The sequence below is a fragment of the Pseudorca crassidens genome, chromosome 2 (assembly GCF_039906515.1).
Source record: "Pseudorca crassidens isolate mPseCra1 chromosome 2, mPseCra1.hap1, whole genome shotgun sequence".
In the NCBI taxonomy this organism is placed as follows: domain Eukaryota; kingdom Metazoa; phylum Chordata; class Mammalia; order Artiodactyla; family Delphinidae; genus Pseudorca; species Pseudorca crassidens.
In genome coordinates, this window is record NC_090297.1 from 11863495 (window position 1) to 11883803 (window position 20309).

At 47.4% G+C, this 20309-nt stretch overlaps 2 protein-coding genes across 2 annotated transcripts in view; one reads left to right on the top strand and one right to left on the bottom strand.

The window, feature by feature from the left end:
* DNAJC16 (DnaJ heat shock protein family (Hsp40) member C16) overlaps nucleotides 1–3864 on the top strand; it is a 37523-nt gene extending 33659 nt beyond the window's left edge. The window contains exon 15 of the mRNA XM_067721274.1: nucleotides 274–3864. Within this exon, the coding sequence (XP_067577375.1) occupies nucleotides 274–670 (397 nt within the window). The 3' untranslated portion in view covers nucleotides 671–3864. The remainder of the gene's footprint in view (nucleotides 1–273) is intronic.
* A 622-nt stretch (nucleotides 3865–4486) lies between these two features.
* Nucleotides 4487–12920, bottom strand: AGMAT (agmatinase (putative)). Its single transcript, XM_067721336.1, has 7 exons — nucleotides 12602–12920; nucleotides 11413–11615; nucleotides 9109–9157; nucleotides 7862–8057; nucleotides 7245–7424; nucleotides 6014–6098; nucleotides 4487–4686 (listed from the first exon to the last, which is right to left on the bottom strand). The coding sequence occupies exons 1-7, from the start codon at nucleotides 12898–12900 to the stop codon at nucleotides 4613–4615; spliced, it is 1086 nt and encodes a 361-aa protein (XP_067577437.1). The 5' UTR covers nucleotides 12901–12920; the 3' UTR covers nucleotides 4487–4612.
* Nucleotides 12921–20309: the final 7389 nt, after the last annotated feature.

Consider the following 20309-nt stretch of genomic DNA (forward strand, 5'->3'; position numbering starts at 1 on the left):
ACTCTCTTCTCTAGCTCTTGTGCCTTTTCCTGAAGCCAGACACCGAGAGTGATGTGAGTGACGCCCAGCAAGGGACAGGAAATGGATGAGGGGCTCTTGCCGCCATTGTAGAAGCCCTCCAGGTCCCGCAGAAATCCTTCGTTTCTTCTGTATTCAGGCCCCACCCAGCACAAAGCCTTTTCCTATTATTTAAAATCTGACTGAGGTCCTTGTATTCCCTGCGACTAAATGTGTCGGGAAATACCCTAAATCCTCCTTCTGTCCTTCCTACAGGAGCAGCTGCCTGCACTTTTCCTTCCTGAGTCTAGATAAACACAGAGAATGGCTGGAATACTTACTAGAATTTGCTCAAGATGTGGCCCCGATCCCAAACCAATACGACAAGCATTTCATGGAACGCGACTACACGGGCTATGTACTGGCTCTGAATGGCCACAAGAAATACTTCTGCCTCTTCAAGCCCCAAAAAACAGTCGAAGAGGAGGAAGCCATGGGGTCGTGCAGTGACCTTGACTCTTCCCTCCATCTGGGTGAATCTCGAGGGAAATCTTCTGGCCTTGGATCCAGGCCCATCAAAGGAAAATTGAGCAAGTTGTCCTTATGGATGGAACGGCTGCTGGAAGGCTCCTTACAGAGGTTTTATATCCCGTCATGGCCTGAACTAGACTGAGAATTTCTAAAAGAGGCTCGAACTCTTCAGACTTTTTAACAGGCCCCTGTGAACAGGTATTTTCAGGACTCAAACTATCACAATGGACAGAGTATAGATTTTAGATTATTCTTCCAGAACAGTGGCTAGAAGAATCTTTCCTTTGTCCTGTTCTAACCTAGGAGTGAAAAACACCAAACGCTGAATTCCCCAGATCTGAATACTTTCCTTTGGGTCTTTTTTCCTCATTTGAATGCCACACTATTTAAAATAGACTGCTCATTCCCTCTTCCTTTGTCGCCCCGCCCCGTGCTCGCCCCCCACCTCCCCTGTCCTGTCTCTGTGCTGTGGGACAAGCACAGGGCTGGACCCTGCAGCAGAGCCTGGGGGGACCTCGCGAGCCTGGTGTGCCGGTCGGGCCATCTGACCCCCGCCCCGCCTCGGCCGTGCTTCTGCCGCGGTGCATGCTGTAACGGTGGGACAAGCCACCGCAGCTTCTGGGCCCTGTGTCTCAAAAGAGGCCTAGTTCCAAGCGATCTTACATTAGTGGTTTTTTTGGTAGTAAATGGCTAAAAGTATATTTGGGGGGTATCCTCCTACAACAGCTTGTCAGCCACGGTTTTAAAAGGTTAGAACTGCGTGGGGGTTTCTGCACGTCTGTTTGGTTTTCTTCCCGAGACTAGAGAAGGGAGGGCTGGGCAGTGCCTGAGCGATGCCTTCTTGAGCATCCCATCAGCCCCCTCCCAAACACTAAGAGTAGCTGGGGAGGGATCCGCGTGGCAAGAAGTACTGTAATGACCTTGAGCCATTTACCTGTATGTTTTCAGATGCCTTTCTGCCTCTGTCAGTTTTAGGGTGTGGATATTAGGAGTCATAACTTGTAATCTTGCTCTCTGAACGTAGAGGTAAGCTGCTATAAGCCAGTAGATGTTAAACTGACGACACGTCATTCCTGCCGTGAGTCAGGCTCAAGGAACCTCTTCCCTACAGTGATGTCTCTTTAGTAAACTATCAGACATATCTTTGTATCAAGGAACTTAAAATTTCTCAGCAATTGTATTTTGAATACTGTTACCCCAAAAGTGCTGTATCTTCAAGTCCTCTTTGGTGACAAGTGAGCCAAGACACGTTCTAGGCTTCCGTTTTGCTCACTTTGAGCTTCTGGCCTACATTTTGATGTCTCATCTTAATTGTTTTCACTCTTAAGTTACAACTGCTTCACCAGTAACAGGGTCAGACCTGTCATCAGCACCCCAGCTCGCTGAGCTCCAGTGAACGATGGACCCCAGGCGGGGCCCTACCAGCCAGTTAAGAGAGCTTACCTTTTCTTTTTAGAGCACACCACCAGTGGAGTTTGGACAACCTCCAAGAGTTCAAATGTCAAAACAAGTTGCCTTTTTGTAAAGTGAAGGGCCAAAATCAGTGGTGGGGCAAAAGAGGTTAATATTGTCTTTAATCGCAATTGCTTTAAGCCATTTGGATTGAGCTACAGTGGCGAGTAACAAATTATTGGAGCCCAGAAATCCCTAGTTTTCATGGGATCTGTAGCTTTATTTAAAAAAATAAATCACTGCCAGGCTTTAGTTTTCCACATGATCCTCTAAAAGTGGGTGTTTATTCTTATTGCCATATCTCGTGGCATCTGGCCCAGGTAGAACTGATCAAGGAATTCATTTTTGGCTCTGTGATGCACCAAGTCCTCAAGATTATTTCCTGCATCTCTTGTGGCCAAGTTGCTTATACGAGTCGTGTTTTGGTTCAGTGGTAGGTTTTTATTTTTTTTAATTTCTGGTACTAATGGGATTCCTGACCTTAATTTCTGAAAACCAAAAACACCCCAGATTCGTTCACTTTAAAAAATTGTGGGCTTCCCTGGTGGCGCAGTGGTTGAGAGTCCGCCTGCCGACGCAGGGGACGCGGGTTCGTGCCCCGGTCCGGGAAGATCCCACATGCCGCGGAGCGGCTGGGCCCGTGAGCCATGGCCGCTGAGCCTGCGCGTCCGGAGCCTGGGCTCCGCAACGGGAGAGGCCACAGCAGTGAGAGGCCCGCGTACCGCAAAAACAAACAAAAAAATTGTATCATTAAAATAAAAAGCACCTTCAGACAGCTGCACCTTTCATTTGTATAAAGAAAGGAAAGTGATAATAGTGAAAACGTTCCTCGGAAATATTTCAATCCAAAAAACATCATCTACAGATCCGTTTGGGGGCTGGTAGCTATCTATGTCCCCCAAGAGGAAACTGGGAAGTTTTTAAACTGACCTTTACCCTTGACCACCCAAGCCTTTCCTCCTGAATGTCATTTCCATGAATTTGTTTACTTTTGTGTAAAATGTATGAGCCACTGTCCTGGTCAGCCAGCGCTACCATTTATCTTACATATGTAATCACACAGACCCAATTTTGGCTCTAAGTTAACTTCCTAGTCTTCGAGTGTCTTGAAACTGACAAAGTTGATGTTTTCAGAGGTAGGTTTTTCTGATTGATACGGACTCTGCATCATGTTTAGCAGATGAGGACAACAACTGGCCTAAAGCAAGCCTTTGTAGATATACGCACCCATTTTTTAAAAAATTTTTTATCAGCCCAGGTGTCAGTGGCACAATCTGTCTACCACCGAGTTCATCACCTCCAGCTAGGCAACATGTCAGCGAGCAGGCCTGCCCTAACTCCCATTGGGCACCACAGGCTTGCTGCCATCGCTTATTGACCATGAAAACTTGGTTGTGGTTTCAAATGATAGGTTGATTCCCTCCTTATTCAGTACGTAAATGTTTTCCTGCTATAAAAAGAAGTGGGATCTGAATGGGTTTTAAGTGATTTGCATTGTTTGGGGAAAGGGATTAGGAGCAAACACTCAAACATTTTTTTCTAAGTAAAATTCTTGAAAAGCTGATGCAAAACATTCTTTACAGCTGAAACGCTGGTCATGTCCAAATACCTGACATTGTCCCTTGAAACAAACGCAGCGTGTCTGCTGCCGAATCTGTTCAGTTTGTCAAGGAGGATGATGATGCTTTCGAGACAGACCTGAAAAGAAGGTGAATATTTTGCACTTTTGATACTCTTAGGAACAAATAACTTATTTGGCAAATGGTGTCTTTTTTATGTTGTTTTTGTTTTGTATTGTGAACAGGCACTGAAGCTGATGTTATTTTGTTTTAAGAATATTACAGACTGGAAACAGAAATAAACTATTTTAATGTGTGATGATTATGGGTAGCTCTTATGTCACGAGATGATGATTTGACCATGGACACATTATCAACAAAACTGAATTCGCATGTAACTCAACACATGCTTAAGGTCATCACGCCTCCACTGCAGATTTGGGGAATTGCTGTCATAGAGGGTGGGTCAGCTTGAAGAGAAGATAATGCAAAACAGGCTCAGAGGGAGCGGGTTAAGGCAAGGCCACTAAGAGCCAGCTGATGTCACCTGGTTTTGAAGACATTTCTGCATCTTCCTGGGCTTTTGAGTGGGAAGTTTCTTTATTAGGATCTGCCTGTTATTTTTTCTTTCAAACTTTTTCTGTGTTCACGATGGTCCTAAAACCAAGATGCTCCTCAGCGTAGGGGCTGTATTTTAAAGGAAGATACTATAGAAATATGGAATGTTTTTCTACAGTATTATTTCATAGGGTTTTTTCATCTCATTCCTCCAGATTATAGATAAACTAAATTCTCCATCCCTTTCCCCTTTATCCTCCATCATCATTCATCAAAGGAAAAAATAAAAAAAGCACAAGTGCATTTTTTTTAAGTTAATTCAAACACCTTAGGAATATTAGCTGTTTGGATTAGAGTTCTACTGTAAGCCCAGATTGTAGAGCCACTAATGACACTTTTAGCAGAACGTTTTATTGGCATAAACTCTTTAGTACTCAGATTGCTTGCACATAAGTTCTGGAGAATTTGTCATCCAGGTAAGCTCTTGTTTTATCTTGAACATCGTAGCACAACATTCAGGCGACTGTCACTTTGGGGAGAACACACAGCATCTCAAACAGCAGGTTAGCCGCCACGAGTGCTGTGTTTCCTACAAAGCAGTGAAAAACCCAAGCGTGAACACCACACAGACCGCCTCCTGAGGCCGAGCCCCTCGGGCTCCTCAGCCTTTGTCCCTTTGTGCTTCTTTTCCCAGAGTCCTGCCTTGCGCGCTCCTCTGCGGTTCCCCACCGCCCCGTGGACATGCTTTCCCCGGCGTTCTATCAAGCATCATTCAGAAAAGGTATTTTAAAATTCAGAAGGCTCTCTGTTTACTCTGAGAACAGATTTCCCCCAAAGGAAAACCTATCATATTGGTGTGTATCGTATTTACTATCTATCCTCTAAGGCTAACGGGCCTAACCCTGTAAGTTTTTCTAGATTAAAATTATTGGGATGGCATTGGCTTTGAATCTCTCTCCTAAACCAGCTAACTCCCCCACTTTATCAATATTAATAAATACCATTTATGCCTTGAGAATTCACTTTTCAATGAAATATCCAAGGCAGATGGCACTGGGCAGCCCTATCGCTGAACTGCACGCTGGTTTCTCTCTCTTCTGCTGACGGGTGGGCCAGCTATCAATCCTTAGCCACCTCCCAGGGGTTTTGTTAGGGTTCATTAGCTCACATCTGTATGGTGTACAGTAATAGGTTTATTTTCTTCACTGTAGGACATACTCAGCCGGTTCCCGAGTTACATAAAGGGACCCATCCATCTACTTATTAACTAGATTAATACAATTTAAACTAGCCGCTGGGACTTCCCTGGTGGCACAGTGGTTAAGAATCTGCCTGCCGGGCTTCCCTGGTGGTGCAGTGGTTGGGAGTCCGCCTGCCGATGCAGGGGACACGGGTTCGTGCCCCGGTCCGGGAGGATCCCACATGCCGCGGAGCGGCTGAACCCGTGAGCCATGGCCGCTGAGCCTGCGTGTCCGGAGCCTGTGCTCCACAACGGGAGAGGCTGCGACAGTGAGAGGCCCGCGTACCGCAAAAAAAAAAAAAAAAAAAAAAGAATCCGCCTGCCAAGGCAGGAGACACGGGTTCAAGCCCTGGTCCGGGAAGATCCCACATGCCGCGGAGCAACTAAGCCCGTGCGCCACAACTACTGAGGCTGCGCTCTAGAGCCCGCGAGCCACAACTACTGAGCCCATGTGCTGCAACTACTGAAGCCCACGCGCCTAGAGCCAGTGCTCCGCAACAAGAGAAGCCACTGCAGTGAGAAGCCCACGCACCGCAACGAAGAGTAGACCCCGCTCGCCGCAACCAGAGAAAGCCCGCATGCAACGAAGACCCAACGCAGCCAAAAATAAAAAATATAATAAACAAATAAATAAACTAGCCGCTGCCTACGGATCACATTTGTCTCCCTTACTCACCAGAAGGATCGTACGGCGGTGAAACCTCCACAAGATCACAACCCACCACGTTCAGTCCTTGACAACCCCGGATGATCTCCAGAGCCTGTCCAAGATGAAGCTTGAGTTGTCCAGAGAGGTAATCATTGACAACAGAAAGCAACCAGTAGAGGCCTCCATGGATTTCTCCCAACACGGTCCTGCCCTTCGACTTGGAACTGTCGCTTTCCCTCAATAAACATTCATTGACCACCAGGCACCCTGGTGGGATCACAGAGACAAACCAATCGCTTCAATGCCAGCATGAAGGGCTTCAGGAATAATCTGAGCACGTGTCGCAGCCTGAAGAGGCTGGGGAAGGCTCCTCCAAGGTGGAAACACTTAGCTCAAGGAACTGACCAAGCAGAGGAGTAGGGAGAGGGCAGCCCAGGGAGAGGGAAAGACACATGCAAAGGCGCCAAGACGGAAGAAATACTAGTAGTCAGACGTGGCCGGAGATAGGATGAGTGAGGGGCGTGGCAGGAAGAGCATCACTTTGCTTCCGTTCTGCAGGTGAAAAGCAGGAAGGATGCGAAGCCGAGGAATGAGGAGTGTGTTCTAGAAAACTGACGGGAACTGGGAAAGGCTTTAGAGAGGCTGTTATGACCATCCTCCTTTCTGAGAGGATAGAAGATAGTTGATTAGTTCAAGCAGTCTTCATTCATTTACTCCAGTATCTGTGAGTACCTCCTACTTATATGTCAGATACTCTCCTCGGCTCGGAGAGTAGTGAACAGAACAAAGGTCCACCCCTGGAGCTTTCCTTCTAGGTAGAGCCACCCTCCAGTTCTGCCTCCCTGTGCTATGCTCAGCATACCATGGGAGCTTTCTTTGGGGGTTTCTAAAACTCTTGAACTACCCTAGGAGGTGTTAATCCCACTGTGCATACCTTTAAAATTTAACCCCAAAAGGTAAGTTTGGTGTCTGAACAGGGGGCACTACAGTATTGTCCCCATGAACAGGTGGACTAGAGGCAGAAAGACCAAATAACGGACTCTTATATCCCAGATAAGAAATGAGGGCCCTTGCCAAAATCAGTCACTCATCAATAAGGGAGAATCCAAACCTGTGATCGGCCCTGAGCACAATAAAGGCCCAGGTGCTCTGATTTTAAAAGCCCATCCTGATGTCTAGAGGCTCAGTTCAGGTCCCAGGAAAGTGGGGAGCTAAGTGTCCTCACCCACAGGAAGTGTCGCTGGTGGAGCCTCCTTACCTGACTAGGGGTGAGACCAGCAATTTCGGGTGTCCCTGTCCCTGGGGCATAGGCAGGGTCCAAGCCGTCGATATCAAAGCTTATATAAATGGGTCTGACTCCCATCTGCTGCCTCACTTTTCCCATCAGAGGAACCAGCGACTTCATCCAGCAGTCTTCAGCCAGGACCACCCGGAAGCCCTGAGAAAGAATTGAAGAGCAGAAAGTTGACACTTGGGCCTGGCAGCATTTACTGGGCATTTCCTATAGGCCTACCCCGTGCTCAGCTTATGTGCACCTCAAAGTTGACCCCCAATATCCATGAGGAGGGAACTATCATCCCCATATCAGACCCATCGCCTTGGGTCTGGACCTCCTCCACTCTTTTCCAAGCCAGCAGCATCCAAGGGCCTGGTTTGTTTCTGCTTGTCCCCCTCCCCAGCGATAAGCGGCCTCCTTTGCCTCGTGAACTATCATCCCCGCTCCTATCTGCTCCACATGACGCAAACTCACCCTTCTGTCCCCACTTGGAGCTTGATTAGCAAAGTCCCTTTGAATCCATAGCCTCCACTGAGTGGGCAATGGAGAGGAAGGCACTTTGGGGCCGGGGACAGAGGGAGGGGCTTTCGGCCTGTCACCTGGCTCCGGCTGTATCTGTAGGTATCCAAGGTCATGGAAGAGCCCCGGATGCCGATCTGTACCACGCGCTTACAGTCCAGGAGTCCCTCGTCCACGCAACGGCGGAAGGGCGTCCCGTGATAGAGCTTCTCACCCAGGGCCTTGTCCGCCACGTCCGTGTGTGCATCCACGTGCACCAGCCCCATAGGCCCATGCCTGATGACAACAGGGCGGCTCAGAAGCCAGGCCTCCCGGTGGGGCCTGAACACCACCACCCTCCAGGCCGCCAAAACTTGATGACGATTCATAGCCGTGGAGGGGGGACCTGGCATCAGTTACCAGCCTTGCAACTGGTTTCTGTCTTCAAACCACTTAGCTTCTCAGAAGGACAATAAGCTCAGAGAAGTCAAGCAGAAGATAGTCACGTGCTTTAGCTGACACTCCCTACCTATCACCCAGAATTTTCTTCACTTACAGATGGAGAGGGCTGGGAGGTTGAAAGTAAAGGGTGGCGGCTCAGGTGAGCTCGTCTGAAGGCTCAACTAATCAGCACCACCCTTTCTCCAACTGCGGTAACCAAGAAGCAGCTTCTACTCAGCTCTCTCTCTATAATCCCCATCAACCCTGCCAGCCGCCCCAAAAAAACAGACAATCCAAATCAGTGCCAGGCAAACACAGCTTCCAGAAAAGCCTTGTACCCACCCACCCACCTCCAACCAGAATGCCACCCGCATAGCTTTCCTCTATATGAATTCTGGAGCTCACCACCTTGGCCCATCTGTCTATTTCTCAAACTAACTAACCAAAATTAGTCAATCCCTGCTAGATTTTCACTACTGGAAAAATTCATCTTCTCATCCTCTGGGAAAGGGGCCCTTTCAGGAAAAAACAGGGCCTCTCCTCAGCAAGCAACACCATTGTGCCTGTCAGTATTTGTATTTGGCCTCTGAAGCAAAACAGAAACTGAAGTTAACTGGGGTTGTGTATTTCACTAGGGGCTCATCTTCCAAAAACACAGGCAAATGCTGAGGCTGCATACCAGGGCAGATCTAGGGCAAGGGCGGGTGGCCAGGGTGTTAATAATAAATTGTCTTGGCTCCCATCTGCTGACTGACAGACACACCTGGAGCTTGACCTTAATTTTGATCCATAGAAGCAACTCAGTGGGGAATTTCCTATCGTCCCCAATAACCTGAGGCAGCAGAGGTCACCTGACGCCATCTAGCAGAAAGCAACTCATTCCCCAGCTCCGGCCTTTGGGACTTACTTTTCTGCCATCGCTTGCAATATAGGATAGGTGATTGTGTGATCTCCACCTTCAAGGAGACAAAAAAGAAGAAAACATCTGGAACGTGGATAAGATTCGAAGACCGTGTATCACCTAGAACGATCTTTAATCTGCCCAATTCTGCCACCCTTTCGATTAGACTGGAAGAACTATAACCCCAGCTAAAATATGATCTTGTTCAGTGGTGGAGAAATGGCCACTAAATGTTTGACATTACATTGTCATTTAAAAGAGGAAATTAAATTAAGGCTTATAGGGAAAATGCTCGGACCAGCTCTGTCCAGTTGAACTTCCTGCAGTGACACGCATGTTCTGTATCTGCACTGGCCAACATGGTGGTCACTAGCCATTGGCTATTGAAATGTGGCTCACGCAACTGAAGAATTGCATTTTTTATTTTATTTAATTGTAATTCATTTAAATAGCCACATGTGGCTAGGGGCTACCAATGGACAGCACAGGCCTAGAAAAGTATTACCATTGATAATTATTAATAACAACAACAGCTATATTTATGGAAGCTGAAAACATGCCAGTCACAAAGTTGGGCACTTTATATGCACTTTTGTTATATGCCCCTGACACAATATAAGAAGGTAGGTGGTGGTATTTTTATTCCCATATTACAGATAAGGAAATGAAACATCAAGAGCTAGTGAGAGGTGGAGCTGAGATTTCAAACCACGTCAGCCAGAAACCCCACTCCTTACCACTATGCTCTGCGGGCTGGGCCCTCTCATTTGGCAAAAATAAATTTGGATATTTAGAAAAAGGTACTATTTTGACTATTGGTGAACAGGAAGAGAAAGAACTGCTACAGTGAGAGTGGGGCGGGGTGGGGGAGGGTAAGAGGAAAGCTGCTCTATAGATTGACATAGACCCTGACGAGAGGAAAAGACCCCCTTGCAGTTCTCTCAAATAAAGTCATTGAAACAACGTCCTTGAATACTTAAGAAGTCACAACTCAGCCCCTGCTGGCAGCCTCCTCGGGCCTGGCATCAAGGGCTGGGACAAGGTGAGGTGGATAGAGGCACTTGCCGGATGCAAAATTGAAGGGACACCAAAAAAAAAAAAAAAACAAAAAAAAAAACTCAGTGATTGGGGAATTCCCTGGCAGTCCAGCGATTAGGACTCTGCGCTTACACTGCAGGGGACCTGGGTCCCATCCCTGGCCAGGGGACGAACGAAGATCCTGCAAGCTGTGTGGCCAAAACAAAACAAAAAAAACTAAGTAATCAAGATAAATATTATTTTAATGTAATATTTTAAAAAATCAAAATCAATGCAAAAGAAAAAAAAGGATCCATGATAGGAACTTCCCTGGTGGTGCAGTGGTTAAGAATCCGCCTGCCAATGCAGGGGACACAGGTTCGAGCCCTGGTCTGGGAAGATCCCACATGCCACAGAGCAACTAGGCCCGAGAGCCACAACTACTGAAGCCCGTGTGCCTCAGAGGCCGCATGCTGCAACTACTGAGCCCGTGTGCCTAGAGCCTGTGCTCCACAACAAGAGAAGCCACCGCAATGAGAAGCCCACGCTACTTTATTTTATTTATTTATTTTTCTTTTTTATAAATTTATTTTATTTTATTTTTGGCTGCGTTGGGTAGTCCCAGGGAACTGCGCCACCAGGGAAGTCCCTTTTTTTTATTTTTATTTTTGGCTGCGTTGGGTCTTCATTGCTATGCACGGGCTTTCTCTAGCTGCGGTGAGCGGGGGCTCCTCTTCCTTGCGGCGCGCAGGCTTCTCACTGCAGTGGCTTCTCTTGTTGCAGAGCATGGGCTCTAGGCACGCAGGCTCAGTAGTTGTGGCACATGGGCTTAGTTGCTCCGCAGCATGTGGGATCTTCCCGGACCAGGGCTTGAACCCACGTCCCTTGCATTGGCAGGAGGATTCTTAACCACTGCGCTACCAGGGAAGTCCCCCATGATAAACTCTAAATAAAGATAGGATCAGCAACTGTGCTGTTCTGAGCCATACTGGAACCTGAGGCAAAAAGAAAGGGAAATCAGTAATATGTATTGCTGACTTTTTGGCACCCCTTAAATTTTGCACCAAGGTGAGTGCCTCACTTGCTTCACCCTGGTCCATCCCTGTCAGTCACATTAGTCCAAAAATGTAAATATCCTCTCCCCAGGGGTTAAAATAAATGAACTAAAAATGTTCCCTTTCCTACTGTCTCCATATTGCCAGTGGCTCCCCCTGGAGAAGCAACCGTACTCCAGCTCATGATAAATAGACCCTGAGCTCAGAGAACTACCCTCTCCCTTGCAGATGACATTACCCAAGGTCAGAGGAATACAGCCAGCTGCTACAATCTTCTGATAGGCCTCTCGAATTAGGCGGCAGCTGTCCTGAAGGTTGTAAAGATTGACATTCACATCGCCTAGGTCTGCAACCATGAGGGACTGGAAGGGGAGGGCTCCTGTGCTAGGGTTGGCTGTCCGAAGCAGCACTGATTCTTCACGGATCCTTCGGGGTCCAAATCTGGAGGAGAAAGAATCAGCCTGTGAGCCATTCCTAAAGGTTCAGAGGCTCTGCCTAGGCCAGGGCTTCCCAGGCTCTGCGCTGGGGCTGGCTGAATCTTTGCTGCAGGGGGTAGGGGTCATCCTATACATTGCAGGACGTTTAGCAGCAACCCTGGTCTTTCCCCACTAGATGCCAGTAGCAGCCCTTCCCCCACGTTGTGATAACCAAAAATGCCTCCAGACTCTGCCAAATGTCCCCTGGGGGGAAAACGTCCCACACACGTTGAGGACCACTGATCTAGCCTATATAGTGAAGAGGTTAAAGGTACAGACGTAGAAGCCCACCAATCACCAATTTACTAAATGGCATTAGATAATTTCTTAATCTCCCTGAGCCTCAATTTCCTAAACTGTTGCTGCGGAATCGTAAATAGCTGATGTTCAATAATTAGAAAAATCGATTTTACTTCCTCTAACTTGATCTTAGGAAAACTGCCTTATTTTGGGGACTTCCCTGGCGGTTTAGTGGTTAAGACTCCGCATCTCCACTGCAGGGGGCATGCGGTGATCCTTGGTGGGGGAACTAAGATCCCCGCAGGCTGCGCGACCAAAAAAAGAAGAAAAAATTGCCTTATTTGGAGCAAATTCTTGAGTCACGTGACATCTAGAGGTTTGGGGAAGGGCAACCAGCTTCTGTTCTCAAACTTAATGTCCCCTGCTTCTGTAAACTGGGGTACCCACAGCCACCATCCAGCTAGGCCAGGGAACGGGGCAGGGAGAAGGCTCAGTCCTTAAACCCCATTTCTTTACCAATGGATGACACGGCTGAGCCCTCAGGGTTGCTTGAGGGAAACCAGCTGTCTCTCAAAGGATTGGGGCACTTTGGAGCCAGGCACTGGCTTCCAACTCGACCCTGGGTGAGGGAAAGCGCCTCTCCATGAGTTTTGTGTGCGCAGTGACCGCCAGGCTGTCCCAACACGTGTCCCCGAGTCCTTCGGGGCTTACCTCGCCCCGGGCCGGTTGGAGGTCCCAATGTCCAGCGGCACCCCGATGAAGGCGGCATCCAGCCCCTCGGGGGAGGCCTGCACGGGCAGCCGCATCATGGAGCAGATGCCCACTGACCGAGCCACGAACTCGGAGCTGGGAGGTTGGTTCCGGGGGGCGTCGGAGGCCTGGCGGCTCTGGCTGCTGCCGGGATCGCAGAGCCCCGCCGCAGGACGCACGCGACCCCCGAGAACCAGCCCCCGCGCGCCCCCGCCGCCCCCCGGGCCCCGGGCGCAGCCGGACGCCAGCAGCCGCAGCATCCCGCCCGCCCCGCTGGTCCCCGTAGCGGCCGGAGCGACTGTGCCAGCGCCCGAGACGCCCCGGGCTCAAAGGGCAGGGGCGCCTGGAGATCACGGGCGGGGGGGGGGGGGGGCCCAGGGATCGGGCCGCTCTCTCCCTGCACACCCTCCTGGACTTCGGCCTCTAGTTCCTTTCATAACTAGAGCCAGGCCCGGGACTCCCTACCGACGTCCACCGCACTGGCCCAGGTGGGTCCCTCCGCACCGAAATCAGGCCCTTGGCAGCTCCTTCTCCCAGAGTAACACCTAATGCAACTTCCCTGGCAGTCCAGTGGTTAAGACTTTAGGCTTCCACTGCAGGGGACACGTGTTCGATCCCTGGTTGGGGAACTGAGATCCCACAAAAACCTGAAAGATTTGAAGAGGAAAGACCTTTCTCTAAGCGAGAGAAATTGGAGCACTTTTTAAAAAATAATGTACCAAGAAATATCTGGGCGGGAGTCTCAGGAAGCAGAGTCTTTCTAAACTAACCTTTTTTAAAAAGGACTTAGAAGCGAGCCCACATGTGCAGTCCTCTTTATCCCTGGGGGGGGGGGGGGAAGAAGTGATCTGTAATGTAGTTATGGGAGCCAATTTGTGGTATTATATATATTTTAATCTCTAGAACTTGAGATTGAATGGGAAAGGCCCGAGTTTGCATTAGATTTGTCCCTTTATATAAAATCACACATGAACTCACACCACCCTGCAGGGTGAGGCAAAGTCTCCTAAAGATCAATAACAGGTACTCAGTGTGGCCACAGGCTGCCGAGCAGGTCCCTGCCATTTTCTGGAGCAAATGCAAGAATCTCTTGGTTATTCCCTTCACACCTTTTTAGTTTTTAATTAATTTTTATTGGAGTCTAGTTAATGTACAACGTTGTGTTCGTTTCAGGTGTACAGCAAAGTGAATCAGTTATACCTATACATCTATCCACTCTTTTTTATCTTCTTTTCCCATATAGATCATTACAGACGAGTGAGTAGAGTTTTCTGTGTTATACGGTAGGTCCTTACTAGTTTAACACCCTTATGCCCAGATTCTACCACTATTTCTTTCATATGGTTTGTCCTGAATGTATCATTTTCTTACTGTCTTTTTTTCCTTTCATTCTTCTCACAGGTATTTGCGTGCCTATTATGTGCCAGGCACTATGTGACAGCAGCTCCAACCTTCCTCTTCATCATTCGCTGCTGCCGAACACGCCCTTCCTTTCAATTTTCCGCAGGTGGCTTCTTTGACCAGCTGTGCCCCTGCTCTCCGATGGCCCCTTCTCTGATGGCAGTCTCTTCCAATAGCAAGGTAACCATTTTCACCTAGAGGCAGATAACTCACAACCCATATCCCAGCCCTGGGCTCCAGTCACCCATTTGCTAACTCCCTACCTGGATGTTTTTTTTGTTTTTGCGGTACACGGGCCTCTCACCGCCGCGGCCCCTCCCGTTGCGGAGCACAGGCTCCGGACGCGCAGACCCAGCGGCCATGGCCCACGGGCCCAGCCGCTCCGTGGCATGTGGGATCCTCCCGGACCGGGACATGAACCTGTGTCCCCTGCGTCGGCAGGCGGACTCTCAACCACTGCGCCACCAGGGAAGCCCTACCTGGATGTTTTGACAACACCTCAGGTGGGCTACAAGTTCAGCCAGCAACTTCCCACGTCCCTCTCTTTGATCCTGCCCCTCTCCCCCACCATCCTTTGGTAAGTCGTGATGGTTTCCCATGTGAAAGCTCTCCACGGCTACTCTGGTTCAAGCCTTCCCACCTCTAGCTTTCCAATTGGTCTCACCACAGCTAGTATCACATAGACTTTCCTGCCAGATAAAGCTTCCTGAAGCCAATCCACTTTCTAATCGTATTTCCAGTTATGCATCTTCACGCCCTTATCTCTCCAGCCATTGTTCACCTTACACAGCCCCACTTTCTTGCCTCCTTTCCTTTGCTGGAATGCTCTCTCCCTAGCTCCCATCTCCAAATGTCCAATGTTCAGCTGAAACCCGTGCTTACACGACTCTCTCTGTAACTCTCATAAAACCTTAACACTTTTCTACCTGGGATAAATTGGGATCTGGAATCAGAAACAACTTAAATCTTGGGACTTCCCTGGTGGGCCAGTGGGTAAGACTCCACGCTCCCTGTGCAGGAGGCCTGGGCTCGTTCCCTGGTCGGGGAGATAGATCCCGCATGCATGACGCAACTAAGAAGTCTGCATGCTGCAACAAAGGTCCCGTGTGTGGCAACTAAGATGTAGAGCAGCCAAAATAAATAAATAATAATTTTTTTTTTAAAGAAACAACTTAAATCTTGGGTCCACTATCAGTGAATCTCAATCATTGTTGGCAGAATTTCCAAATATTTTATATTATTTACCAGTTAAGGGATTCCCTGGCGGTCCAGTGGTTAGGACTCCGAGCTTCCACTACAGGGGGCATGGGTTCAATCCCTGGTCGGGGAACTGAGATCCCGCATCCCGTGCAACGCCGGCCAAAACAAAACAAAACAAGACAAAAACAAACAAAGAAACACCTATATAATTTACCAGTTAAAATTTCCCTAGGGGGGGTTTCTCTGGTGGCGCAAGTGGTTGAGAGTCCGCCTGCCGATGCAGGGCACACGGGTTCGTGCCCCGGTCCGGGAGGATCCCACATGCCACGGAGCAGCTGGGCCCGTGAGCCATGGCCGCTGAGCCTGCGCTTCCGGAGCCTGTGCTCCGCAGAGGGAGAGGCCACAGCAGCGAGAGGCCTGCGTACCGCAAAAAAAAAAAAAAAAAAAAAATTTCCCTAGGGTGTTCCCTGGTGGCTTAGTAGTCAGGGAACTGAGATCCTGTAAGCTGCGTGGCACAGCCCAAAAAAAAAAAACAGCTTACCCAAAAACTTTCAAGTAAATCTGTCACTCCAATAACTCATCATTTAACCTAGCCCACCAATGTGTACATCATTAAGACACCCCAGTCAGGGAAGGGTGGACCTAACATGTCAATCTGAGCAACTCACCCTTTTGAACCTATTTCCTACTCTGTAAAATGGGATGATAATCTTTACTGGTGGTTCTTATGGGGGTTAAATGAGGTCCACTGTGAAAGCACTGTAAACCATCCATTGATAAATAATAGGTAGCGTTATCATTGCATGTTTTATTTCCTCTACTGCAGAGTTTCCTCACCATGGTCATAGTACACTGGTATATTGCAACTGGGTTACAGGTTGGATACAACATAAAGATCCCATGGCCCTTGGGGCTGCCAGCTAGACTAAACACCTCTGGGTGCATGCAGCCCATGGGGAGCTCCTGCGGATATGATCCAAGCAGAACAGAGTCTGTCATCCTGCCTTTCAATCTCTACAAGTAGGCAGAAGGATCAGCAGCATTTGCTGCTTGCCATGTGTTACCACCTGGCCATCAACTTCAGAGGCCAGCTGCAGAGTGCACCGCTGCACGTTACAGACAAATGTCCAGGGCCCTGCTAGAGGAAGTGAGTTCCAGGGGCCAAGGGGGAGCAGCAGCAACCCGAGATGCAGCTGGTCAGGGCTGGAGGGGCGAGGACACTGGTTGGAGGGCTCTGGCCAGAGCAGCCCCAGATGGCTGACCCAAATCTGTCTTCACATAGTATCAGATATTTCTGTCCATTTTTGGCTGGTGTCCAAGCTAACTTCAGGGTGTGACTGCTTTAACAATGCTTATGGGCAGGGTGACATTAAAAATATTTAACATCTGAGATGGAACAGATATTGACCAATCAGAACAGATGCCAGGGGCTCTCCTGGTGGCAGAGTTGTTAAGAATCTGCCTGCCAGCTCAGGGGACACAGGTTCGAGCCCTGGTCCGGGAAGATGCCACATGCCGCAGAGCAACTAAGCCCATGCACCGCAACTGCTGAGCCTGCGCTCTAGAGCCCGCGAGCCACAACTACTGAGCCTGCATGCCACAACTACTAAAGCCCGCGCGCCTAGAGCCCGTGCTCTGCAACAAGAGAAGCCATCACAATGAGAAGCCCGCGCACCACAACGAAGAGTAGCCTCTACTCACCACAACTAGAGAAAGCCCGTGTGCAGCAACGAAGACCCAATGCAGCCAAAAAAAAAAAGAACGTATGCCAGCTGGCCATTAACAGTGAATACCAGGTGGATATCATCCCTGAAGGAATGTGCTTTAAGTCAGAGCTGTCATTATTTTTGTTGTTGTTGTTATTTATTTATTTATGGCTGAAGAAATATTTTATTTGGAAACTTTATATAAGCTCAATATTTAATGCTGTCTCTAATACTTTCATTTTATTTTTCAAATCATAATGATACAATATTTAGAAAATGGAATTTTTTTTTTTTACCAAATCCCATATAGATGCCCCTAAATCCCTCCTCCCCCTTCTTCCCCTTTACCTCAGTGGGACATACAAATTGTGTAATTTTTTTTTAATTTTTATTTTATATTGGAATATAGTTGATTAACAATGTTGTGTTAGTTTCAGGTGTACAGCAAACTGCTTCAGTTATATATATACATGTATCTATCCTTTTTCAAATTCTTTTCCCATTTACGTTCTTAAAATTGTGTAATTTTCTATGTGTGCCGCGACGGGAAAAAGGTTCCGAAGCTCTGTTCTAGTAAATTTTAAGTTCCAATATCTCCTTCTTCCTTTTGGCTGACCTCCAAGGGCAGTGCTTTGTTTAAAAAAAACGAATATAATAAATGTTTAGTAGGTGAGTGAATGATGAACAGTTCTTGCGGCCCCCTGTCTCTCTGTAGTTCAAAATGAGCCTTCGAAGGCAAGAGGAAGGGGAGGGAGATCATGAATTTACTGAAGAAAAGCCCCACCCAAAGAAGTTTAAAGATCACTGTTATGCAGTTTCAAAGTCAAACCAGGAGAGGGCACAGAAAACTTCTGCTTGATCATCTAACAAAGAAAGGAGAATTCAGAAAATGGACAGAGCTCTCATTCAATCGCTCAATCAGGTGACATACAGTTTAGATGGTTTAGTCAATCAGATTTCATCCTGACACCTCAACAATTTGATAATACAATAGGCTATCTTAATGTAATCTTTGCACCATTTGAGTTTTTCTTGAGGAAAAGGTTTAGATTTTTCAAAGCCCCGGTCAGTCTCCGATGCATTCCTTTTCTTCTCTTTTTTTTAATATTTATTTATTTAGGCTGCCCGGGGTCTTCACTGAGGCACGTGGGATCTTCGTTGTGGCACCCGGACTCTTAGTTGCCGCATGCGAACTCTTAGTTGCGGCATGCATGTGGGATCTAGTTCTTCGACCCGGGATGGAACCCGGGCCCCCTGCATTGGGAGCGCGGAGTCTTACCCACTGGACCACCAGGGAAGACCCAGAACATCTTCATATACGTGTTTGGAGGATAAAGATCAATGCTTGAAGTACAGATAGAGATCTCATACAAATACAGCATGTGTGATACACTATTTCCTGTAGTATAATAAAATCAGTATTTGTTCTGTTTCATGATGACTTGTTTTTACATTCCAATTTCCTTCTGAATTCAACACTTGCTATATTTTATCTCATTTGTCCTTCCAATTATCCTATAAAATAAATATGACATATTATTTATATTTAACAAGGAAACTGAAGTGCTAAGCCAGTGATGTTACTGCATATTACAAAGCAACTTCCTCCCTAGAATCCCTAATTAGAGATTATTTTACCTGTCAAAGGCTCTGGTCAGAGTGGTTGGGAGGGAGGGAATCTCATAATTTACTGGATAGCTAAGAGGATAAAAGGATTCCCCTGCATTGACATTATTCCCATAGCTACTTTCAAACTCATTTCAGAGCTCCACTTTTGACACTTAAGATTCAGACTCCAAATATGCACTTCAGGGCTTCCCTGGTGGCGCAGTGGTTGAGAGTCCGCCTGCCGATGCAGGGGACACGGGTTCGTGCCCCGGTCCGGGAAGATCCCACATGCCGCGGAGCGGCTGGGCCCGTGAGCCATAGCCGCTGAGCCTGCGCATCCGGAGCCTGTGCTCCGCAAAGGGAGAGGCCACAATAGTGAGAGGCCCGCGTACCGCAAAAAAAAAAAAAAAAAAAAAAAAAACAAATATGCACTTCATTACTTAAACCTGGTTTCTGGAACAATAGCCAGCAGCTAAGTAATCTGTCCTAGCTTGGAGTTCAAAAACAGAACAAGAATCATCATCAGGCTTTCTGATTTCTAATCTGTCTACTGCCTTGTGGGTGGGTCAAATACACATTTTTTTTTCTTGCCTTTTACTTGATTTTCTCTCTCCTTTAATGAAAAAATACAATCTTCCTTTTAAAATCTTTATTTTTTTTCTGATTACAAAACTAATACATGTGTAGGGTACAAAGTGAAAGTCCACCATAGTCTATCCCTACCTGCTCAAGGTTACATTTCAATGCATATGAGATTTTTGAAAATATCAAAACTGGGAGTTCCCTGGTAGTCCAGCAGTTAAGACTCTGAGCTCCCAATGCAGGGGGCGTGGGTTCCATCCTTGGTCAGGGAACTAGATCCCGCATGCCACAACTAAAGATCCCACGCACCGCAATGAAGATCCCAAGTGCCACAACTAAGACCCGGTGCAGCCAAATAAATAAATAAATATTTTTTTAAAAGATAATATCAAAACTGGGTTTAGCCTATACAAAATGGTTGGCAACTTCCTTTTTTCACCTTAAGATGCCTTGGGAATCTTCAAGATAAGCGTTTTGGTTTTTTTTTTAACTGCTTTATTTAGGTGTAACTTATATGCCACAAAAATCAACTCTTTTTAAGTGTACAATTCAATGATTTCTTCTCTAAACCTGTGCAACCATTCCACCACAACTCAGTTCTAGAACACGTCCATCACCCCCAAAAACTTCCCTCATGCCTGTTGATAAACTTTTTTAAAGGGTACATTTTTGTGGATAATTACAATCATGAATAACAAGTCCCAGAAATTTCCACTTTGCCTAGCTTTCATTTGCTGCTGGCAGGCAAGAAGAAAATTGCAAAAGCCCATCAACAAATGTTGGAAGAAAACACCACAAGCTGATCGACAGCTGTTTGCTCAAAATAGTTTATTCATCCACTCCAACTTTTACTGAGTGCCAGCCAAGTGCCGGGCTATTGGTTAAGTCTGTAGGAATATAAAAACGAGAATAGCTGTCTTCTCCTGGAATCAACTGGATGTGAGTTCAACAGTATGCAACCTAACTTAAGAGTTTCAATATTCAATGGGTTTGAGTGATAAAAGTGGTAAAATTGGTGTGATATTTGGACTTCCATTTCCAGAAGTCACGATAGAGAAACAGGGACCAGACTTACTGTTCCACCTACAACAACCAAAGGAGGAACAAAAAACTATGAAACAATGGTCTTTATACATTGGACATCAGACCACAAAGGATGGTAATCCTTGAGA